Here is a 26358-nt window from a genome sequence, read left to right on the forward strand (position 1 = left end):
AGGATCAGATGAGGATGATGGGAATGTCATTAGTGTTCCTGCATATTAGGGCTGATGCTGCTGTGCTCATCACAAACTGAAGGTAAAGTCAAGGGATCGCTGTCCTCAGAGTAACTGGGGCAAATTGTTTGGAAACAGTACATTTCCCTGTTTGGTAGCATTGGATGAAATCTGAGGTGAGAAGCCTCTTGGCATTGTGGGAAGCTGCACAAAACTGCATGGCTGTCTATCCAAGAGTTGTCAAAATGTTTCAGTCAACATCCTGCGGCTACAATGCGAATATTTGTAAAAACAACAACAACAAAAGGACACTAATTTACATATAATAACAAGCAAGTGGGACAGATTCCTGCTCAGTACTAACTGCTAAAAGGCAGGGTTGAAAGAGTAAACTAAACAATAATATCGTTATTTATTAAAAGTGACTCCTTCCATACATTTCCAGCATTAAAAATTATTTTTTTTTACGTTTTAAAGATAATCATATCTTATTGTACAATAATGAAAAAGAATTAGTTTGTTTTGAAGTGTCACTTTGGGATTGGAGTGTAGGCGTTTGGCCTGATTTATTTTTATTTTTTTGCCACTATGTATGTGTGCATGCGTGTGTGTTCATTCTGATGTCTGCTTCTAAAGCATTTACGGTCTACGAAGCAGCAGACTCATAGATGAGTGCAGCGCTTTATACTGTTCCATTAGCTGTGGACCACAAACCATTGCAAAGTACTGTCCTCCCGCTGTCTGGTTGCCATTCCCACACGCTACAGATTCTCTTTTTCCCCCGTTCCCTACTGAGCTGTTGCATTCCCTGCACACTGTTTATGTAGGCGGGATGGCAAAATAAAACAGGGAAAGCTTCCTCAGGGAGCTGCTGATTGTGGATGCATATGGTTCTCAGAGGTGTCAGTGGAGAGAATTGGTCAGAATAGGTCACGAAACCCTGTGATGCATGTGAGCCAGGAGCAGCCCAGCGGAGTCAGATGGAAACGTGCCACAGAGGTAACTGCAGTGCAGCTCCAGTCGCGGGACGCAGACCACTGGCTGGGGACTCCCATTATTGTCCAGACTCAACCTTATTGGATTTCCCCCGGAAATATTTATTTCTCTCACTGTCTCACTGAGAAGTAGCTCTCCTACTTATCTCATCACTATTTATTAAGGGAGCCCCTGAGGAGTCCAAGCATACAATCAGGTCTGAGGGAGAATGGGATGGTGGAGCGAAAGCACAGACACAGGATGGAGACAGAAAATAAATGAGAGGTTAGAATATACAGTAGTTACAATGTGATTTTCTTCACTTTCATCCAAGAAAGGGTCATGATGACATGAAAATGACACCGGTGTTGGGAATGCACCACTCTGTGTTCTCTGATTGCCTCTGTGCTACCAGCATCCACTTCTCTCTATTCAGAGACATACTTTGGCTCAGACTTACCATGACGCCAATGAAGACTCGTCAGGGTCTCTTATGATTGCTGACAGTTTTGAGGAGTTGCATCTCATGTTACTTTAAAGTGTCAGCTAAATGCTGTTGCTTCTTTACACTGTTCCCTTATTTCCCTCTGTGGGCTGCTGCCTTCCAACTTCCCCTCTAGTTGAGTAATATTTAGTATTCAGAACATCCAGGTGTGACTGTAGATTCATGTCTTCACAGGAGACGTATAGAGACTGAGGGGAGCCCAGGTGCATTGATATAAAGTGTTTTCTCCTTCATTTTTGAGCAGAGTGTCAGCTTGTCAAACTTGAGGGGAATTGTTGTCTAACTTGCCCTTCATTCTGTATTTGTCATGAAATGCCATTCAGCCAGCCTGGCCGCGCTAGACAACCCACGGCAACGAATTTAATTCTCTGCCAGGGAGGGTCTAATTACCCTCCATAAGGCTCGAGGCTGGATTCTCCTAAAACTGGCCGGACCAATCACCATGAAGTGTAGAGTCAGAAGGCGGGCGTAACGAAGTGACGACAGAGGCGTGACGATTCTGACAGAAACAACCGGCGCACAATAAACAGTTTTCTTTCGACTCGGCTTTGGCCACAGCCCTTAAAGATTTGAAGCTAAAATTCAACTTGAAAGATAAACAAAGGACGGCACTTAAGTGTTTCATTGAGAAGAAAGACGTATTTGGACTTATGCCGACGGGATATGGCAAATCCTTAATTTTCCAGTTGGCTCCGCGGCTCCGCTGGTTGGGAAGCTAATGGGACTTAGCCACACAATCCGCCGGTGCTCTCGGAACCACGTCAGCCTATTCGTTGCGTTGATTGGTTGTATACCTACCCAATTGCTGCAGAGGGATTTGATAGACAACCTTTTAGCCCGCCTCCCTCCCTGTCGAGCTTCCCTAGACCCTTGTGCCGTCAGAAACATGGGATCTAGCATGGCTAGGCTACCATTCAGCAGCATCTTAGAGCTTACTCATATTAAGTGTGTACACAAGAAAGCAAGCTTAGAAAAAGACACAGCTAGCTTAAGCACAAATTGTATATTTGCACATTACATCAGATGTTTTTATCAACTGTGTTGGTGGATGGGATGGCAGTGCCACTTTGTTGGATGACCTCTTGAGCTCTACTGATGTGGGATCTCAGTGACTTGTCCACCATCACCAGTACGTGGAAACCTTTGGTTTTCCTTAAAACATTCTGGAGGGATTAGCATGGAATTCGGTACTGATATTCCTTGTCCCCTGAGGATGAATCATAGAGAACTGATAAACACATTCATTCATGTCTCCCTCTGAATGAACTGTAACAACTTTAGCAACCCTTCATGTTTCTTTCAGTGCCATCATAAGATGACATTTCCATAAGCCTCTGTTGTATATTGTGTTTAGTGTACTTAGCAAGCTTCAATGATAAACCAGCAGTTCTAACACATTTGTCAATTGCTTGGCTATATTATAAGAGATCTCCAGAATCTGTTTGCGGCTTTGACATGAATGTAAAAGTCACTAAGTTTGCCTGACTGCTGTAAGTGACTCAAGCATCGGCTGGTTACAAGGCCAAATTGACCATTAAGTCAATAAAAGACACTTCAGCCGGACTCCAACAACTGCTCTGTGAGCTTGGATATGGTCAGTGGAGTAATGACTGGTTCCCTTCTGAGACTCAGCTCAGTTTAAAGCATTCTGAAGCCTCGCTGGAAGCCACTGATAGACATCTTGGTCACTGAAGTGTAACAAAACCAGATACAAGACACTGCTGCTCCCACTGGGACCAGTGGAGGACTGAACATGAGCTTGTTGTGTTACAGTCGCATGCTCACTGCCAGTAAGTTTAACCTCAGCACTTAGTTCCGACCTGGCTTTAACAGCTGATCTACCATTTAGTGGGGAAAAAATCCACAGTTGGATTGACACTATAAGTTTTTATATTGTGGAATACAACATAACATAAAATCTTCAAGTTATTTTTAGTGTAACCACTTTTCCTCCACCCGTCTTGTATAAAGGACTGAGGTTAAAGTGATGTCCTACTGGTCCAATGTGTTTAAGCAAGCCGGTTCTTGTTGCTTTAGCTGAAAGGAAATAAATAAGAATATACAGACTTGTAGCCAAGAATGTAGTTTTGGGTGTTTTTCAAGATTCCAAATATATTATATTGTGGCTGCTTTGTATTACAAACTATTGATCCTACTGTAGTGAGAATAATCTGCGTGTGTTACTGTGCAATAAAACCCTGCTTAGCCAGTTGTTCAAAGACTTGCAAATAATAGAACTAAAATAATAATGACGATACAATAAACAACAAAGCTGGCACAATATGTGCAATACAATTTGTATTTATTTATTTACTTATCATGCAAATGGCCAAAAGTGAGAGAAATACTATAAGAACCAAGTTTCAATCCAAGTTTCTGAAAAGATTTTTTTAAGGAGCCTTTCTGTGATTATTATTGAACTTAAGCGTTTACAGGAAGTCAGACAGATTAAAGTCCCTCACTGGCCATTGATTAAATCCCTGAAAACCCATCTGTCATATTCAAAATGTTTTTTTTTCTCCCATCAAAATAAGCTCTTCCTTCTTCAGAATGGCTCCACACTAACTCTCTACCAAAGTTCATCCACAACTCTGCTTAAACTCTGCAAAACTACTCTAGACTACACAAGGCAATGGCAGTTACATTACTGGTCAGTGTCAAGTTGAACCAGACATGTTTGTACTAGAACAATCATACAGAAAGTCTGACAGGATTGGTTTATTGCATTTGTTACGAAACGGCATTTTTGAGACTCTTTTTTTGGTACACTGTAATCCCAGGCATGGTGCTGACATCAAAAAACAGACGAAGATGCCACTTCCTGCATCAAAATGAAGGAACTGACTCTTGCACGCCTTACTCTATTTTGCATAACATCTTCTGGCATTTATAAAAGCACCTTATGGACTTGTGAAGAAAGGAAAATATCAGCAACTTATTTTATTCTGAGGGTGATTTAAAAGAATTAAACCAATATTCATTGCCACAGAAGTCATGATACAACTGTTACCCACAGACCAAGTAATACTCAGTGGCCTTCACGGGTAAAATTGCACATATTCACCTTTAAGTGTATTTACAGTACAGTAGCCTGCCCCACTTAATACTGCAGTCTTCTGCTTTAAGTCTCCCTCTGGTCACTAATTCAAGCCTTATAAACTCATCTTGGTATTAAAATGACGTTTTTAGAAGTTTTTCATGGCCATAATCTCTTCCTGCCTTGTGGCTTAGACCGTTGCTTTCTCTGGAATGCACAGAAGTCCCTTCCTCTATCCACATCCAACAACCTGCCACTTGCTGCAGCTCGAGCACACCAGCTCACCTACCACTCTGCTCAAGCACCATATAACTACTTTAAACTACACAATGGCAATCTGTAACACTGGAGAAACTCAGCCATACACGATCAAAGAATAATAACACAAAAAGTCTCACCATGCAAGTTGGTCTCTTAGTTTTGTTACATATGAGACCCTAGAAGCTTGATTCTGTGTTTTTAAAGCAGTCATTGGTAATGGCACCTTCAAGGTGGAACTACTCAGCAATGGCTTTGATTGCTCATTTTGCTTATAATGTGTCTTTCAGCATATAAAAAGCACCATGTGGACACATTAATTAAGTGGGGGTCTTCAAAAGAATCAATCAACGCTTTTATTAAATGATTATAGATATTATTCAGGCATCGTCCTTCACTCTCTCTGAAGTCTAATGCTTCATTCAGACCGCACAATATCAGTTGAATAATGTTCCAACCTGACAAGTGTGGCGTAAAAATGGCCAAGATTGTGTGACAATTACTCATTTTTCCAGAGTAGTGTGTCACAGTGGAAGGCTGCACGCCCATTTTGACAGCTTCTCGTCATGTCCCATTAAGTTGACCCACAAGAGCAGAGAGTGCTCAACAGCATGCAATGAGCAGGAGCTTTAATGAATCTCACCTGTGACTGCAGCATCACGTCCCGCACACACACTGCATGTACGCTGCTCATCTACTGTATGCAGTCTCTCTCTTTGTGCTGACTGGAAAGCAAAAACACCGCTGCTTAGTGATGATGAACGGCTTGAGATTTGCTTTTATTCACAAGCCCAATGTTTGTTGGTGTTTGTTGGTAGAACACTAATCTTACGATTCACCGCACGCCGAGCTGTGATTGGTCTGCGCCCAAAAAAATTGCCTGGTCTGATCTTACCGTGAGATAAAATGTGAAGTTGTGACAAAATCTCTAAATGTTTTATGCAGCTTCATTCACATCAACGCAACACAGAGGGAAGCAGCTGGCAAGGAGACATCAAACCATCTTACTGTAGGACAAAAAACATTCATTACACACACCTCAATGTATGAGGGAAGCACATACACATTCAGAGTGACCTTTACGTGTAGTGTGCATCTTTATTCCAGTGGAGACTCCATCATATTACACATGTTCAATTCTCACACACAAGTCCTCGCACAACATGATAAAGTATCACATCAAAGAAAGAGGTTTGACTCGAGAGGGCACATACATTAATTGGCACACAGAAAGGCAATTGCATGTTAAAGTGAAGCAACAAATTCAAGATGAAAGCAAAGCCCTATCTTTGGTCTCATCTGCCAACCTGGTATGGATTGGAAAGGGAAAGTGATTGGCCTTCTCTTATAATTTAGTCTTCTCTTCAATCTTGGACCGTCGCTGTCACACTCAGATGAAATCACACGGGCCTTTGACTACGTTATGTTAAGGAACATTAGTCTAAATCTATTTTATGTCAGCACCTTTACCTTTAAATTAATCTCTGTACAGTGGATGGACTTACTGTAATATTATGGCCCACATTTAACTGAGACTTTCATTTACAGTTTCATTTTTTTCTATTGACAATTTCCTCCTCTGTAGTCCACTGAGCCAAGGACATTGATGCTGTAATTTTGCCGCAGTCAAAGAAACCTTTTCATAATGTCCTTTTCAGGCTGCAAGAAAGTGAATCTATTACAGATGGAGGTAAAAGAAGGAAAGGAGCAGCATAATGGGATAGCCGCATCCCACTTATATCCTAATTTTAAGCCAGCACGCCACACAGCAGATGGCAGATCCCAAATTGTAAGAGTTTTTGCTTTGTTCATTTTGCAACATTTTGAAGCAAACCTAATGAGAATTTAGTAAATATGCACAGTACACCAACAGCGCTCAGGGTGGCACAAGCTGCACGATAAAATAACTCCAGATAGCACACATTTTGGCAACAACCAGTTGTCCTCATGGGAGACTAAAATAGTCAGATCAAAACCAAGATAACAGCTGGGACATCCTTTGAAGGCAAGTCGGTTCAGTGAACCATCTGGATAATGTATTGCTGGACAGAATGACAAAAAAAGAAAAAAAAGTCATTGCCTTTTCGGATGCAGATGCTGCACGTGGTTCCATCCGGTGACTCGTTCAAATGAGGAAAATCTTGGCAAGAGAAGCTGCATTTCTGTACATTCACCAACATGTCTCTTCTTTTGTCTCCGCAGAGTGAAGTTGAAAGAAGGAGTGACATTTCTCGGGGCTCGTCCCAGCAACCCCACTCAGTGGATAGTTAGCCAGGACGTGAGGAGCGAAGGCCACCGAGTGGTGACTCTTCACTGCCGCAAGAAGGAGTCCAGCTATGATCAGCAAAGGTCAGCACATAAATTATTTCACTTCAAAGGAATATATCAGGCTTTGGGAAGCCTGGCCTATTAGTGACCTTTTCTTGGCAAAAGTAAGTTAAAAAAAATGAATGAGGTGGTTTTGCTGTTGTTGAGAATAAAGCTAAATATTTGCAGACACCTATATGATGCACAATGATAACACACAATAGATGTATACAAGTAAAACTGGTGTTCCTTACTGTTTTTTTTTTAAATTTCATTTTATGCAAATCTAACCAAGTTTGGAACATAATTGCATAACTTGATCTCCAAAAACATTATACCATCACATTACAAAGTGCTATTGCTGATTGTTCACATTTTTGAAACAGCCAGTCACTGAAACAGGGCAGAATGTAAATGGTTATCTAAGTGATGCTCCCTCTGCTGAAATGACACGCTTGACATAAAGGCCACGTCTGTTGAGGCCACTGCGGGGAGAGAAAAGTTAATCGACTTATTGCAGTATCTCCTCCCCCCTCGACTCATCGTGCCCCACCCTTGCTCTCTCTCTTCATATTTGCGGACTTATTTCCTCACTGCCAAAGCCTCGAAGTTGTTTTGGTCATTTCCTATCTGTATTCACGTCCTTAAGCTAATCTGGCAGATAGGGAAATGATTGCCAACACGAGGAAAAAGGTTGCAGCGTTAATTAAGGGCTGATTGAAGGCCTTTGTGTGTTTTAATGGTTTTTCCTTCTCAGCCCAGGAAGTAGTTTTAGTAAATCTAACTTTCTAGTGACAGGTGTAATTTTAAGGATTAGAGGCAGATTTGAGGCTGGGGAAAGCTTACTTATTTGCTCTTTAGCTTTCGTTCCACTTAGCAAATTCTAAACCACTCCCTTAAGGAAACAAGACACTTGGCATTGCAAGTGCAACTTCATAATCAAAGTTGTGCAGGGGTTATTTAAGTGTAGAGCTGCCTATGAAACATGTGTAATTTGAATGTGTTGGTCTAGTGATTTTTTTTTAGACAGGCTGCTATTAGTGTATCATTACTGGGAATGATTATAGTCTAACTACAGTGGTACAACACATAAAACAAAGACAGCTGTGCTTGCCGTGGCTGTAAAATCAGAAGCCGCTAATAAAGATTTTCTTTAATAGATGTGTCATTCAGTAATTCGCTGTGTGAAGCCGCGGCGCTGCTTTTAGACCAGCAGCTAGGTTGCGCTGCGCCTGTTGCAGATGGTTACACTCAGATCTCAGAGGCATGTTTAGACGTGGTTTTAATATTTCTCGCTTCTCAGAACATACAGTGCAACTTTTTTTTGTTGACTTTATTAACAACCAGTCTGAGCTGCCACGGGAATTCAAAGTCGCCTCCGCACTGAAAACACTTTTCAGTCCTTCCCTTCACTTGGCATAATAAGTTTTGACAGCTCAGTCTTATAAATAGAAAGGTTTTGGTTGCCTTGCAAATATGTACAGAAATGCAAAATATGCTGGTGATAATACCTGCGTTTTTGGACTGTTTTTTGGTTTTGTCTGCCCTCTTTTTCTTAAAAGTGCTGGTCTGAATATCCAGAGCTGCAGTTCATTTTGTTGTCATGAGTCTTTGGTAGTTGGTGTCAGACGTTTTCTGAACTCTCATGGAAATACAGAACGTGTGAACATATTTACAGCAGCTTTTTCCTGGAATAACATTATGTTTTGAAATCCCACAACACTCTTTACCATCTTGAATGTGTACGGGGGCTGGCCTAATATGTCCAAACTGAATTCTTGGCCTTTAATGATAACATTCTCACGGATCTAATGCTTGTGCGTGGCACTTAGAGCCGCAGCATTTTGGAGAACATAAATAGGAGCTTTCAGCAAACTGCAGCAGTGGGCAGCGGCACTTGGCAGCCGGCTCCTCCTTCCCTCCGGAGCCCTTCTCCTTTATAAAGGTATAATTCTCTGCGCTCTGTGCCTTGACCTCACCTTCTCTCCCACACGCACACGTGCTCCATTACTGTGGTAAAATCATGTTTTATTGATTTGCTAAGTGAAGAAGCAAGAGACAAGACTGAGCATAACTAGTCTAATCCCCGCTGTTTGGGCCATGTTCGTCGTACTGCTCTTTAATCCCCACAGCTGTCAAATTCACTTCACAGAGAGGACCAAAGACGCCCTGTGATGGCTATACAATACACAATGCTCCAATTTTCCTTTCGCCTGGTCCTCCCCGCTTCCACTCATTTCAATGGAGCTCTTTTAGAAGAGGATTAGACATAGCTACCTCATCTGTTGAGCTGTCATTCAGTCTGCTTTCTTCCCTCTGCACCTTCCTTGAAGATAGGAAGATGATGAGGTGTGTGAATGCTGTAGGTCAAACAAGCGAGGAACCTGTTTGCATTTTAATTTTTGCTTTTTAACAACGGGATGTAACATGATTATCTATTTAGCTGTATTTGTGAGTGCTACGCAAACATTCAGACTTTGCTTCTGTGCTTCTATTCTGACAAGCCGTGCTTCCTAAAAGTACCGTTTGTTTGTCTGGTCACCACCTAGAGTTTCAGGCGTTTTTGAAATATAATTTTCTTGTCCAGTTTGAAAAATGCTGTCCACAATGTTGTGTAAGGTACAGTTCATGATTTAGCAGATTTCTCCAAATTGAACAGCTGGTCACTGCTGCCCCTCACCACACAACAGGTTTCTAGGATCACAACATCCTGATGTAGATGTTCACGTAGACACAATCAACAAACTCAAGACGCTTAACCTGCTTTAGGAGCTGCTGATCCAATTCTGCACTGCGATAATGCAGTCTGTTCGCTGCACTTTAATTACTGTCTGGTTTTGATCAGCCACCAAAAAGGACAAAAACAGACTACAACAGACAGCCAGGGACTGCAGAGAAAATCATTGCGGCTGACCCTGCCTTAAATCCAGGACTTATAAATGTCCAGAGTTAGGAAACGGGCAGGTAGCATCACCGCAGACAAACCTCTGGTAAGCCCCACAAAGCATTGAACGAACAATACGACCCCAAACCAGTGTCTTCCTGCATTCCATCATTCTAAGGAACGTTTAAAACTGTCTCTATTGAGTGGAAGAATTTTTTAATCCTTAACCCTGAATCACTCTACACTGTATATTATGTACATACTTGGTAATATTTCATTCCAGCAACATTGCTCTCTGCTCCACTCCACTCTTGTTCACCTACTTCATGTACAAAAAGTGTCAATAACCCTGTATTTATTGCTATTTACTGTATTTATTTCTAGAACATGAGAATCTGCACACTTGGCACTAAAGTTTTGGTTCACTTAAAACACATTTACTTTTATCGATGGCAGTACTTAAACACTTATCTTATTTTCCTTAACTTGATGCGCTTATTTAAATACATGTGTGTTTATTGTATAAGTACTTTAAGAACAAAGTAAAAATCAAAGTCACATCCCTTCTATGTGTACACATACTAGGCCAGTAAAGTAGATTCTGATCACTAAAAGCAACTGCTTTATGGGAGTGCTCAGTACAAGCTGTTAGTCACACTTTAGAAAAGCATGGATGTGTTTGGTACGATTGTCGTGAAATTCAGGTGTTGATATCAGTGATGATTGGATGATCTGTGAAAATAATTTAAAAATCATGCTGTGATTATTCTTGATAGATCATAACAGCTTTAGTGAAAGACTAAATTTTGGATTTCATTTCCTCCATAAAAACATACAGTAACAGTGCTGAGATTTTTGTTGCAGACTCTACCGCAACACGTTCTCTTACATCTGGAGAATGTGATTACAGGCATCTCTGTGGCACCACAGGGATTCATTTAAAATCATATATTCTGACATATTTTATCTTTATTCCCCAAAAAATCCTGCAATTTGGATATCATACTTGTCTATGTTGAAATTTTGATAATATTTCAAGTAATGGTTTCTCCAGAATCAGTCATTTGTCCTTACAGGGTCCCAGACTTTTTTTATCATTACATGTGAAGCTATACCTAGTCAGAAATATAATACTTCAACCACTGGGATGCAGCCAGTAAACCTGTTGATTGGATGGATGCAGGAAAGACCGACAGAGCCACTTTGTTAGGCTGAGAAATCTTGCAGCCACAACCTAGTGATGAAATAATTCATATTTTCTGAATGTTGCATTCAATACATTTAGATTTTCATTCAGTCTTCATTTAAAATGTTTATTAATAATAATTTAAAGTACATTCATTCAATTTATAGTTTTGAAATTGAAATTTATTCTGGCATATGCGCACAGCTAGAGCAAATTGTCTGCAGATGGAAGCATGAGAGTGGCTCAACCAGCTCTGCAGCTGTTAGCAAAATGAGCTAATGACACTGGCAAACATATTAGTCATCAGTAACTGCTCTCATGATTTCAGTGAGGTTGGATTTTCTTCCTAACACGCACTAATGCACGCACGCACACACGGACTGAAAATTGGAAGCAGAGTTCAGATAAACAGCCACAGTACAAATGGATCATTTGCACTGTCACTGAACCTTGAATTGTGAACTGGACTTAAGTGTTTCTGAATAATGTCTGCAGGACCGCTAATTGAGACCCGTGTGTTCGCGTGCCATGGTGGCAGCCCAGCCCCGCTGCATGCATGAAAGCACAGCATTGCTGCCGGGTCAGGTGTGCTCTATGTGCTGGTTCAGCCAGTCGCTTAAAGCTGCTCACCACGTCCAGCTGAGCCTCCGTTCTGCCCATCCACAGCTGATGCTCCAGCCACACCTGACTCACTGTGAACAGAAACAGATGACTGTATGATTCAACCCCTCGTATTGTTTGTCTTCATTCTGCTTTACCACTAAATCTAATAGAAACTGCGAGCATTCATCAAACGAGATCAATCTGGAAAATATTCAACAAACAGCACATTCTTTTCAGGGATCTGACGTTTTTTAAGTCTCTTCTAAAGGCCTGCAGACATGATAATTTTTCTATGGTAATGTAAACCTGCACACTTTCCCAGACTGGCAGCATCTTAATAAAAGCAATACTGAGGTGACAGGTTTTCATCAAGGGCTGCTACAGTGTGAGGACAGGTGGGGCTTTTGACTGAAAATAACAGCGATGAATTCACCCTGAAGGAAATGCCGCTGAACAGCTGATGCCAGTTCTTTCCAATTCGATGAAAGAAGTCTATTGGGCATGCGATAATGAGTCAATACCCGGCATTTTGTCATGAGGTGTTTTAATCTGCTCCAATTGTAAAGCATGACGGGTCGCGCACATTTCCTTAAAGCTCAAAGACGTGGGAGGTTAGATTTAGGACAGAAGTGTAAGAAATGAATAGAATTTCCTTGAATTCAGCTGAAATAAGCAGCCTGTTCATTTTTTTCCTTCTGTGTGAAATCAAACATGCAAATTTTTAGTGGAAAATGTGTCACTTCTGTTTGTGCAGACTTTATATGTGCCGTGACAAAGGGGAATGGGGCTTAGTTGTTATTTCATATTTTGATGAATGTTGTTAGTTATTTGCCATCTTGTGTATTCTTAATGAATAATTAACATACTGTAAATTATTGAGTGTATAATTTCCCTTTTATGCCCACATGACTACCTGCTTTTTGTATGAGCCTGCATAATGACAAACACCAGTGTTGGATTTTAAGTCTGCATTTGTGGCCTCATATATATGCAGATGATGTTTTAACCTTGCATCATATTTTGAAGGGAACACACCAACCCTTTTCTTTGACAGGTTGGGATTTTGAGTGAAGCTGCTGTAGTACGTCAAAGAAATTGAAATGAGTCCCTATAAAATGGGACAAAATTGCTGCTTAAAGTACACATAATATTGGCTGAAATGCACTCTGGTAGATTGAAAAGTTCACTTTGTCACCATTAAAGGGAAGCCCATTCAAAACAAAAGCAGTCCTGCTTCCTCAGCATGTCATAAGCCATAAGTGGAGGCCTCAGTAAAAGTGCCATGTCTGGGTCTTGGTAGTTCATTAAGACTGTCTGGGTGCAGATGGATCTCCCTTGTGAGCCACCACTTCATTAATCCCCCACACCACACCCAGCTCAGGGAGAGCATTCAGTCCACTCATTACACTCCACTACAGAGCCAGTCCTAGTGGGAGCCACTGGGTGGGGAGGACATATCTATTTAAACCTCTTTTTAACTTTTCAAACTTCAAACGACCCCATCATGACCTGTTTTGCATTGTTGGGATCAAGTCTACATAGAGTTCGGATTAATATAATTAATTCAGCGTACATTAATTTTGCCATAAAGGTACATGACTTTTCCACTAAAGCAGGGTTGTAAATCTCATCAGTGCGAATGCTTAGGATCCCAGAGGGAAAGAACTCGTACAGCTGTGTAATAACGGGTGAGATTTGGCAGCGACCTCACAATTTATCTCAATTTCAAAGCCTGGAAAACCTTTAAGAAGAAAATTATTTATAGTTTGTGACATTTACAGCAAAACTGAAATGAAACAAAGGACTCAAGATCGCTTTTATGATCCTCCAGGCCCCTAGAAAAAGATTAACTATACCTGGTTGTGTCATTCTTTCTCTGATATCTTAGGGTCTCAGAGAAATTTGTGCTTATATGCACCTTGCTCCAGAGATATGAACAAGTCTTGTTGCATTACGAATGATGAGGCGGCTTTAAGGAAGAATGAAAAAAACTATCTTCACAATCAGGATAGTAACAGAAAAGGTCAGCGCTGTGTCTGTATTTTTTTTTAAAGCTTGATTTAATTTAAGATTGGGCGCTAAACCTTCTTGATTTGTGCATGAATCAAGTTTTGTGAGGGTTCAGCACTCCTGAGAATAAGCCACATGATGTAGGCTTTAATGTTCTATGATGCCGCATAAATCAAGGGTGAAATGAAACGGCCCAATTACATTAGGGCCAAACAGCACTGTTAACTTGACAGCCTTAATGCTAACACCCTTAATATTGAATCAGCCTGTTCTCTCACTGGAACCTACCCACAGCTGTCTGCACCACTCTATTATTTTGTTCCTCTCTTAGTAATAGAAATGACATGTGATCAATATTCATGTGTGACAGCAAAGATGTGTCACAGCTTTTTAAAGATACTCTTTTTTTTCCCCCACCCAGACGGAGTGAACACTGTTATTAGGTGCCATAATGTACGTCTGATGAGAAAAGGACATTCAAATTGCTTTTAATAGAATAGATGTGGTTTGGTTTCCTTTATCAGGAGCTGAGCAGAGATGTGACATTTTCTGTCTATCCAGGACAGCCAGCTGATTACAGCAGTCAGCCCAGATTATGCCTGACTGTTCAGGTTGCTCCTCTGTTCCGTCGGCAGCGATACAGTATTAACAAAATTATTCCCCAATGCGCCTCATTGCACTTTTCCCAGTTCACCAATCAGACAGTAATAACACTCAGTGGTCTGCTGATCTGTGTTACATACATCTGCACACGATGACCATATAGTTGCCACGGTAACCCTTGTCAAAGTTTATTCATACAGTACGTCGCGCTGGCTTTCTTTCTTTTCTTTTCTTTTTTATATTGAAAAGCTTTTCAGTGGTACAGAGAGATGTTGGGTTGCGTGGCAGCTCACATTCACTCATATCACGCCACAGTGGATCCTGTCTATCAGAATTTTGTTTGCAGCCAGCACCATGTGGTGGAGAGCGTATGTGCAGAGCAGAGACAGATTGAGGTTTGCTTGTGTTCCAGAGGGTTCATGTGTTTCAGAATTATAAAGGTTTATGAGTGGATATCCTGCTCTTAGAGGTTAATCCTCTGGAGGATTAGATCATGTGCTAGCAGTGTTTGAAGGTTTGCATTACTACTTTTTTTTGTCATGGGTGGATTAAAGTAGTCAAAACTGCTTAGCTACTGTAACAAGCAGCAGCACTTTTATGTAGATAAGCATTTATGTTACACTAGTTTTGGATTTAATCACATTTTTATACACAAAACACAAGTGTAAAGTCAACTTTAGATATTCAACTGTATATTAAATAGAACAAGCAGTTCATCTGTTTAGTTGCACTTAGTTTTTGGATCATTATGCTTCTGTATCATTGTAACAAGGGCACAAAATAATCCAGAAAGGCAGGGGATTTTTTTTTTTTTTTTAATGGTTATTGCTTCAGAACAATTATATGTACATGTCTCAAAATTCTGATAAAATACAGCAGAACAGGAATATAGTTTTCTGATCTTTTACTGATCAGAAAAATGGTATAAATAGAAACTAACAGTTTTTATGCACCATTAAAACACTCTACTGAATAAAATCACTACAACAATTTGTACTCTGTTTGGGTTAATTTAACCCTTGTTGTAAGTAAGGAGTATCTGAATGCAGCAGCTATGAGTGTTCTGGGTAATGAAGTTTTTGAATTCAAAAAGCAGAACATGGTGTTCAGGCTGCAACAGTTCAAAGCTGTTTGATTAGCAGCCTGGAGTTGGAATCCAAGTTAAACCATGGACTGGCGTCAGTGCAGGAAGAGTTGGCGTGAAGGGACAGACCGATGTGAGAGTCTTGAAAGGTGAGCGTTTGGCAGACATGTGACGAGGTGGGCGGCTGACTGACCATTTGTAGACCGAGGAAGCTGAGCGTGTCGTCTGACAAGGTGACTGGCTGCCTGATTTTTGGCTGAAGGAGTCGAACTGGATCTGAAGTAGGCTGGCAAGTAGACAGCTGGAGAGGATGGAGGACCTGAGACGCATGGAGGAAAATTAAAGAAAAAACAGACAAAAAGTCAGAGGTTGTATATGATGATTCTGCGGCATAGTCGGGCGGAATGGTGTGATGAGCAATAAAGAGAAGAGCCAGCGTTTCAGTACTGCAGTGGCTCGATTACTGGATGAATCTCAGGTGAGTAGGAGAGGAGCTGGTCACCACTCCCAGACACAGACAGAGAGAGGACAAATAATATTGACAAGAAACACAATGGAGAGGCAGGGAAACAACAGAAACACAGGGATGTGAGAGAGGCACAACCAGAACCTTGACAATGACATAAAAGAAATTACTACTTGATAAATTACACAGTTAATTGCCTTTAAATTAATAACTAGTTTTAGCTCTTGATTGCGAGAATGTTTAAATTCGAAGGGATATTCAGTTACATTGTTTTCAGCATGAGTGGTGACTCACTCTTGGTGGAGGTCAGAAAAGCAGCTTGAGTTTCCCATCACAGCTGCTTCCTTAGCAACGCAAACGGCGTCATACTAGCAACACTCATCTGTACTAATACGGAGATCATAATCAACTCAATAACCCACAGTACCCATTATGTCCAAGCTTCACTGACATAAGGGGGAATGCTACACAATATGAGCAACTGAACCGTACACATAATGGAACAACATATTACAGCCTGCTATAAAAGAACACGTGGAACGCTTTTCATAAAGTTTTGCTGCTACAAACCTAGAACTTCCACAACACACCCACTCAGGACATAACAGCAGTCAACTATTCATCTACTTATTAACAGCTGTTTATTAAAAATTATTTCAGCTTTGTTAATCATGATAAGTTAGCTTTACTCATGGAAATACTGTCAGTCACACAAACCGATATTGATCATGTACATATAAAATTTTGCTAATTACAGGCTTTGTAATTAGTTAATCACAATTAATCGCATTTTTGTCAAAGACCAGTATTTGACATAATTAGCAAAGCTTTTCAATTCTGAACCAATGAACACATATTCATGAACTTAAACAACAAGAATGTTTCATATACATTCTTCTGTGCATTTTTCATCAGTCTACTACATTCACAGATTACTGCAAACTCAAAGTGCTATTATAGCGATAATATTCAACATTTCAAGCAACAACTTAAGCACTTTCAATGTCGGGCTGGCTACACCGTTTGCCAGTACCAGGACTGTCATAGCTAATGTATGATGCATTGCCCGGGAGCTAATTTGCAGAAAATAATTTCATTTATGCAAATGCAACATGGGGAGGGGAATTCTGACACATCAAGAAACTTTTGTTAAATGTGTAAACTAGCCGTCGTTGAACTAAAACGACGACAGATTCAGCAGCTTATTTCCCGCCTCAAATGCTGTCAGAAATACTTTTGGCTGAACAGTTTTGTTAATTAAAGAGAAAGTTTGCCATTGAACCACCATGTTGGTCCAACGTTTCTGTGCTCACATCTTCTTCACGGCTGGCAAACAGACTTTAGGTTCATTACTGCCACCTAAAGGGCTGGAGTGTTCATCAGTGTTACCAGTGTGCCAGAAATTAGGGAACTGAGAAAGGTGCGATTCAATGCGTTATTTTTTTTAACGTGGCCTTTTTTTGTAGTTAATTGATCATACTTAACGAGTTAGGTAGTGTAGTTAGAATTTTGTAAATGGTATTTCATTTATTGACCAATTTAAATTTCCAGGTTTTCAGTTAACCACGAAAAAAGTCACCACTCTGTATCAACATTACAGCTTTACGAGTTTTTTTTCATTTCTGTCCAATGAAAAAAGTCATTTCATATCGTAATGGCTAGCTATACACTACTGCCTCCTTAAGGATGTGCAGATCTATGAGGTCCTCGACAATGTCTCCACCCACTCCGCTCACTGCACCTCAAGCACACCAGCTCACCTACAACTCAAAACATGTAAAACTACCCTGTGCCACACTGTGACAAGTTCTAATTCTGGAGTAATTCAGCCATGATGCCCACTACCTACTCGTCATGTGTCAACGAGCATATAAAGGTTAAAAAAAAAAAAAAAAAACTTTCAATGCTGAACTTTTTTTCACTTAGTAATTTTTTTGATCTAACTTCCATTTTCAAGTGACTACTTATTTCAGTCATAGTGCTTCTGCTAGCATGTGCATAACACCAGAAGGTCATGCTAACAACGTAAAAATCTTGATTCAAGTGATTTGTTTGGCCTATATTTACATCTACATTTACATTTCGTATTACTATGCATTTGGCTGTGTATTGGAAGCATTAATGCAAACCTGTATTGGAATTTACTGGACAAAATACACAATAATGACATAGGAATGCAGGGTACTCACAAACCACATCTATGTTTTTATCAACTTTTTGAGCATGCGTGATGTAATCCACCTGAGCGGCGGCTGTCAGGAAAATGTGGGCAAATGCTCCCTCGTTATTAAATAAGTCCTCTGAATGTGGACAGTAAAACTAAGTAGTCACCTGCTCACCCTCTTCAATCTAAAATGTTGTCCTTTCTGGAAACAAGTTTTTACCACTTAAACCCTGTTCTTCTGCACAGATTTGTCTGCAAGTAAACTGTGAGTATAATAGTATTTTCTAACTATTTGCACTGCTCTATGGGGACTGTTAAGGTGATAAATTTAACAAATTCCTAAATCATTTAAAACTCATTAGTAAACGTAGGCACAGTTTACTCATACACTGTAGTATAAATGCACAAGTGGAAAGGACAGACTGACTTCTGTGCATTTAGAGCCTCCTCCTGTGAAAGATCAGGAGCTTCTGCTTTGAAATGATTCAGTGCGAATTGAAGGCCACAAATAAACGCGCTTTTGATTTATTTCCCATGCTCTTCCCCCATAAATAAATGTATGACCATACCCTCTGTTAGAAATATCCTTATGTTTTCTAGGCAGACTGACACAGTTTTGCTGAAATTAGTCAGATTAGAATTGTTGCTATTGTTGCGGCACTCGCAGCAGGTAGCACTCAGCCACCGAGGCAAAGTGGGCTGAGATGTAAACATGCAATTGTCCACATTCCCTCTGACAAACATGCTGGTTGTTTCTCCTCTAATTACGTTTTTGTAGTGTCGATTGAATAAGTACTCAGTTTAGATTGCATTGCCATAAGGTTTGCCTCATTCAGCACGCCGCCTTTGAACAGCAGAACAAGAATAAGCTCCACTTGTCTTTAATATTGCCTTTCAAATTTCACTCAAAAACTCCTTCCCCACAGATTCATCTAAAAGAACCCTTAGCCCTCAGTTGGCTCCAATTAACCTCACTTTAGTTTGGCCTTCATGATGATTGGCTTTTATACTCAAGCCTGTTCCACTTAAAGAAATGCCTGGTCTGGCACCAACACTGTCTCGTTTTTCTAACCTGCACAGGAGAAATATTTAAATGAGCCTATTAAAAGAGACCCTGGGCTGTTGAGAAATGTACAGGAGCTGGATTTTAAAAGAAAAAAATACAAGAAGGGGGTTCCAAATGCACAATGGAAATGCTGTTGAAGGGACACAAACGGACAGCTCTGCTTTCAGTCAGGAGCAGGTTCAATCAACCAGGAGACAAACTGAAAAGGTTGAAGTCACATCCTCTCATCTGCCCTACAGCACTCGCACGAGCTAACACTGACAAGCTATCTTTCGCCGTCCTCTGTTATCGTTCTGAGCCTAACAGGTTGAGAGCAGAGCTCTGTCCAGCTGATAACGTGCACGCCAAAGTAGGATGCCTCCGTAGGCGCTCCGCTTCCTGCTCCCTGGCGCCTGTTTAGCAGGACTTACCAGCCCTGACATGTAATCAGGGAGTGTGCGCACCTCAACGGGTCGCCGGGGTATTGAAAGCTGGACCCAGAGTGCCTGAGCACAGCGGGACCAGCGAACATGTTCATGCCTGCAGATGAGATGCCACACTTTGTACATGTCACCTCTTAGACACACAGACTCACATGTGGCAGCGGAGCGATTCGGTTTTTAACCTCAGGGGACAGCAGAGCATCTGAAGCCGTCCTTGGCTCGTGGAGGTCGCTCTGAAAAGACATCCACACAAGCTCCTCTGTGAAGCGATGACATCACTTCTCTCTCTGCCATTTGTGCCAAGACTGTATTCATGATTTACTATCACGGGAGGACGTTAATTCATATCTGCATGCTTTTCATTGATGAGTCTGCCAGTGACAGCTAAAGCCACAAAAGCATCTCGTTGTGAGAGCAGCTCTTGCTGATGCAGTCAGACATTTTAGACACTTGTCTTTAGTCCATTATTGTGTGATCTAACTCGACTCTTCACAGCCTCCGGATCAACCCTCCATCTCTCAGTGGCTGTAAGTCAGCAAGCGGCATTGAATCACTGCGCTGAATATGTAAATGGATGCCATTAAAGCTCTCTTTCTTTAATTAGTCTTTAGATTTCATGACTGAGTGCTTCCAATTATGGATCAATGTCTCATTTCTGCACACAGACCCCTGGGTGTGTGGAGGCAGTTTTTCCGTTACAAAATGCTTTATAATTTCTTCTCTGCCAAGACGACCAGTCACATCACGCTCCCTAACTGCTGATCAATGAGAAATTTTGCTGCTGTAAGCCAGCTCATGTGAGTGTTATGTGCACTAGTGGTATTTTTTTCATGTACGCGTGATCATATTTCTGCAAATATACATTTTGATTCATGAAATAGGCTGTCTGAATTTGCACTGTTGATGTGTGTAGAGTGGGAAGTATCGGGATTATGTGTGTGTGTAATTGCTCTGGTAGTAATTTAGCACTGAGCACATTAAGTGGTGCATAAGAGAGGACTAAATTCTGCTTAATATCTAAATGCACTCCTGACTGGGAGCCGGGGGTACACTGGAAGGAGGTGCTGATGTAGCGCTTTGAGACGGTGAAATGCTACTCGTGATTTGTAAAAGTGGCATGCAGGGTGCCTGGATTCACGTGGTGGAGCCCATGATAGCTGCTCAGGGGATTTAGCAAACCAAAATGTCAAATAATCTTGCTGTTAATTGCCCAGTATGTCCACATTCAGTGCTAATGCTCATGTACGCTGAGATTTTAAAGGCATTTACAGACGTGGGAGGCTTTCATTTCTCAGTTTTTAAATTTTTATACTGATGCAGATTGAAAGTGACTCCTGAGATCATTCAGCTTCTAAGTCTAATGCATACAAGGTGAAATTATATTTCCTTAAAGACTGAAAGGGAGAAACTCTTCCTTGTAATTTACATTTGTGTCCATGAAGGTACAATATCAGTTTTCAATTCAAGATTAATCCAATAAGTAATCACAGAAAGGGAATATGAGTGTTTTTACATTGGTTGTTGCTAGAGGTACGGACCCGTACCCGTAGCCTGTGGACTACGGATACGGCACTTTCCATTTGCCAATCAGATACGCGAGATCTGGTCACGTGACTCCCGGTAGACGCTAGCGGTACGGACCCGTAGCATCGGTACTACAGGTACGGACCCTAAACCTAACACTAACACTAACCCTAACCTTAACCTTTGCTTACCTTTCAACAGTTTGCAGTGGTTAGCAGCTTCTTGACTCGCGAGACTTGCATACGGGTCCGTCTCTGTCTGGCAAATGGAAAGTGCCGTATCCGTAGTCCACAGGCTACGGGTACGGATCCGTATCTGTAGACACTACCTTTTACATTAAAGGAGCAGTCAGATCCCTGTTATATCGTTCACCTTCTCTGAATCCTGGTTCAGCTTTTCAGCAAGCATAACGAAGAAATTCATATTAGCATAATCAGTTTTTGGTTTGCAGTGAAATATAAGAAGTCCTGGACAGAGAAGTTATCTGAATTTCTCATTTGGAAGTCAGTTTTAGTACCAGGTTTGCACAAAAGGGGAGGTATACCAAAGGAAAACAGATCTTTAATAAGAGAAGTATAGCCAGTGCGTGGGTGATGGGTACATTTATTTGAGCTTCTGAATTAAAATTAATGTATAAAGGACTCCCAGGAAGGTAGGATGTGTGCAGCAGTTGACTCTCCATCACTACCTCTCACCTCTGTGATCCACGAGACTGCATTAAGATCGAGGTAGAAGGCAATCATGCCCACACAGCTTCCACATCATTTCCTCTTTAAGACTGTAATTTCCACAAACAAAGCAGGTCTACTGACACATTTATGTTTATGGTACTAAAACAATAAGAGTGTAACTTGTATATTTCAACATGTGAACCTATCTTTACCAAAACATACATGTTTCTATTCGCTGTTATCATGACTGTGCATGTTTTGTGTTTGGCTTCTGGAGGATTTTTTTTTTTTTTGCATTACACTTAAAGGCCTTTGCTGTGGTTTGATAAAGTTGAATACCTCTCCTTCAGATATATTTTTTCTTAAGATGCTGGCACTGATATCCCTCTGATGTTAAAACAAATTTGACATCTGGCTCTGCTGTTCTTATTTACCAGTGACCTGTTTGCAGAAACACATGCTGCAATATCGAGCCGACTCTTTCCGTGACGCGCTTTTTTGTGTCTCACTGAACTGGAGCTTAACCTTGCACATCCCACAACAGAAGGGTGGTAAAGCCTAGGTTGCAATAGGGTGCCATTGATCCGTCTGCACCCCTCTGGTCAATGACTCTTGTGTGTTCTCCAGGTTCTGTTGCCATGCCAACGGTGGCAGAGCCGAAAGGACCCAGGTTTTGTGGGTCTTTAAGGACTTTCCCGAGGAGCACAGGCGCTGCCAGTGTCGAGGCACCTGCAGGTGTTGGTGCAGGCCCGGGTGGTCACATGATGTCGCCCACAGATCAACCAGGGGGAGCTTGCAGAGGGGGGAGGAAGGCAGGGATTAGTTTATCTGCACAAACATTTGCATCCCTGCCCCAGGGCTCAGTGTCTGCTGCCCCCTAGTGTGTGTGCGGATGACTTATCAGCTGCTTTACTGGTTGTTCCCACTGGTTAATGTCTGCCATCCAGCCTGCAGATCAGGGCTTTGATGTCGGGGAAATTAAGTGTAACTATCAGGATAAGTGTCAATTTAGAATGCTGCAGTTTGCTATTTAGATAGCTTTCTTATGAATGAGACAGATATAGAGTGCAACTGACTGAGAACTGATATCTGATGCTAAAAGGTCTGAGGTCACCGGTGATGATAACTACCATCATTAGGGATCCATTACACTACAGAGCCTACTTCAGCTGATGGACTCTAATGATGCTGCACTGCAGAAAAGCATTTAGTTTTGATTAGACATTGGTGGAATGGTGCATTTCATTAACTCCGAGATGAGATTTTGTTGTCTGGGAATTGATATGCCGCTGTTTGAGCTCAGGCTAACACACTGACTGTGCCCTGCTTTCCTCAAGGCGATCTGGAGCAATATGAGAAACAAACGTAATGAAGGAATATTCCCCTCCTGACACTCCTCTGCCTTTTACATCCACTAGCCTGCCCTCTTTATTCCCCCCCAAAACAAACTGACTTTATCTGGCCTGACAGTCTGCAAATATTGTCTCTCCTTTCTTGCCAGAGCATATTATTGCACTGTTTAAATGTATATGTAAAATATACAGCAGCAGTAGTTTACTTTAAGTTTCTGAGCAGAAGCTGATCAACTAAAGTAAATGATTTAGGAGGCTGTTAACAAAGCAATGATAAAAAAAAATACTTCTACAGCTGAATGAAGTCAACATATGGCAGGTACTTACTTGACAGAATGAAATCTCAATTTTTCCGTGAACATTTAATCGTGTACCTGACAGTTTGTCTGACTGAGTGAGGGAGCAGGTCCAGCTGAACGTAGAAGGAAAGAAGCGAGTGAGTGTATGTGGGAGTTGAATATTTTAGCTGATGAATGCTACAGAACTCTGTTCAGATAATCGGAAATTTGATCCCCTTATTGGGTTTGATGCGCAGAAGCCAGAAGCCCTCCGTTTGCATCTATGCTTCATTATAATCGCATAATTAATAGAACTCGGTCCTTTTGTCCGTGTGCATGAATAAGGAATAAATGATTGAATTAAAGGGAATCTGATGATGATTAAAAGTGGGTTTTCATTTAGACACTGTAGGTTATTTGAAATGTAAGAGCCCAGGCTTTTGTAAAGCCCTCCAGGAGAAAAAGATCAGTGGAAAGTACATTTGCAGAAGTATTTCCTCCCGATCAGCAGGAACAAAACAGTACAATGTAACACACCATTTTAACGCTATGTGCATCACTGCATTGGATTATTTCTTTTTAAAAAATTTAAGGCATTGCAAGAACTTACTGGAAGGCTCGGCAACACTGCAGCCAGCAGCCTCAAAAGTCTACTTTTGAAGATGTTCTTACTTATTTTCCAACAGTGAATATAATTAATATATGGATACTTTAACAGGTTGTGTAAAACTGTGATTGTGAAAAAATAAGTCGTAAAAAGTTTTTTCCTGTTTCCAGAGGGAGTTTCAGAAGATCCTACAAACCGCCTAAACATGGGTCAGCTTGAAAAACTGATAAATCTCGTTCTTTTGCATTGATTTTCTTTCATCTTAATTGTTTAATCAGTGAGGAAGACATGAATATTTACCTCAGGGTTAACTTCCAGGCTAATTTTCTAAAGAAAATAATGTCAAAGTACTAACAGATAAATGGACCACTTTACCTTACAGAAAAGCTTCTTGTAATTTTTCAACATCAGTGTCAGAGTAAAGGAAATTATTTCCAGACATGACAGTGTGGATTGTGCCCAAGAAGGATTTGTGTGCCAAAACAGAGATGTGCTAAAAGATTTATGCTTCCCGTAGTAAATTTTAAAGGACTGTTACCACAATCTGTTTTTTTCCTCCAACATTCCCATAACAACCTTTAAAACAGAGAGCGTCTTTGAACAGCCCTGGGTATTTCCACTATTTTTGTTCTGCTGCCAGTTTAGAGACGTATAAATGAATGTCAGTTGACGGACCATAAATCAAAGGTATTGGTTTAGTATCTTGGAGGAAATTATAGCAACATGAGGGATGCTCCGGCTCACGTGATTGTATCACCAACCATTCATTGCAGCTTTCATGTAGACAGCACTTGGACATGTTTGAAATAGAAGAAGCTTCTATGCACATGGATTTATATAAGCACATGCCTGCAGATGCATATGCCCACATGTTCAACAGAAAGCCATACATTCAGTGGCAGCTCGGTATGAAAATTTGATCAAATGTAAAATTGGCTCTATTTTGAATGTCATATTGACTAGGTAATGCTGGGTGCTGCTGGCTCCCGACAGCAGGCACTTTGTACAGATGGATTTTTATAGCTCAAATCCTGGAGAGGATGGAAAGATCGCTCATAGACTGGAGAAACATATTGTTTCTGTCAGGTGAAAAGGAGAAAAAAAAGCCGCTTTGAATTCAGTATTCTCTCACTACTTGATGTCTAATCTATAGAGAAATTTTTCGTTGACACCTTTATAACCAAGGCACGCTTGATATCTTTCAGAAACCTGCCAATGTGATTCTTGATTTTTGAAAAATATGACTCAGTCTCATCCGCCACAGCGGCTCATGCACAGATTTTAAAATTAGGTCAGAATCAGGTGATATATTGCCTGTAGTTATGAGGATCGGATGGTGTTACACATATTTTAATTCATCACATGAATCCGCTCTCTTCTACTCTTCCATTATCTTAGATTGTCTGTGTTCTTGTACTATTTCTTCCATCTGACACTCGCTCTCTTGTGACCACTATGTACAATATATCTCTGCATAACCATGAACCTCCAAAGCCACAGAGGCAGCTACACCTCGCTGACATTTATCACTATTATTCTCATTCCTGTCTTCCCTTTATTTGACAGTGTTTCAGGGGGAGTTTACACCTTTTTCTCCTGCTGTCACCATCTCTCTCTTTTCTATTCTGGACAAGACTGAATTGAAAAGGTCCGCTGGGTATAGGTGTCTGAGGGTGCTTTTTCTCCTACATTTCTCCCCACCTCCCACTCGTTGGCTCTGCTCCTTTACAGAAACATATTGTATTTGACTTTAAAAAATTCTTTGGAGTATAAAAATACTAATAGATATACCACATGGTATGTTTCCTCTGCCTGACTTGCAGAAATGTGAGATTCCTCTTGTAACGTTCTCCACCTCTGCAGTCAAACGCTTTGGTGAAGTCAACCTAATTGTAAATATTGCACGAATAATTAGTATCCATGGCAACTCCAGTCCATATGTATAGTTTCTTCCCTTGACTTTTCAGATTGGTGTTATGTAGATTTCCTTGGTGTCTATACTGACTTTTTTGGTTTTAAATGTATCCATGACTACAGCACATTCAGTAATCTGCTTTGATTTCAGAGTGGCTAATCAGAGGGCCGTGAAAATGTGATCTTGGCTCAGGACTCGCTCAGAGCAGAGACGGTGCTTCATGTTGTGACCAGCGGAGTCCATCCTCAGAAATCAGGCCTAAAAAGCGTCTCTGACCGCAGAGGTGGAAGCTCATTGGAAGTGGCTCAAGGTAATTCACTTCTAATGGGCCCCCCTCAGACTGGGAAATGAAATTCCACCCACAGCTTAGAAAAACGTGACATGAAACAGTTCCATATAGACTGTTGTGTTTATCCTCTTAGTCACGTTCATGTAATATTG

At 41.0% G+C, this 26358-nt stretch overlaps 1 protein-coding gene across 1 annotated transcript in view; it reads left to right on the forward strand.

Moving 5' to 3' along the window:
* Nucleotides 1-26358, forward strand: part of si:dkeyp-14d3.1 (transmembrane protein 132C) — a 157056-nt gene that overhangs the window by 81751 nt on the left and 48947 nt on the right. The window contains exon 3 of the mRNA XM_022193150.2: nt 6978-7124. Coding sequence (XP_022048842.2) covers nt 6978-7124 — 147 coding nt within the window. The remainder of the gene's footprint in view (nt 1-6977; nt 7125-26358) is intronic.

Source organism: Acanthochromis polyacanthus, chromosome 7, assembly GCF_021347895.1.
Source record: "Acanthochromis polyacanthus isolate Apoly-LR-REF ecotype Palm Island chromosome 7, KAUST_Apoly_ChrSc, whole genome shotgun sequence".
In the NCBI taxonomy this organism is placed as follows: domain Eukaryota; kingdom Metazoa; phylum Chordata; class Actinopteri; family Pomacentridae; genus Acanthochromis; species Acanthochromis polyacanthus.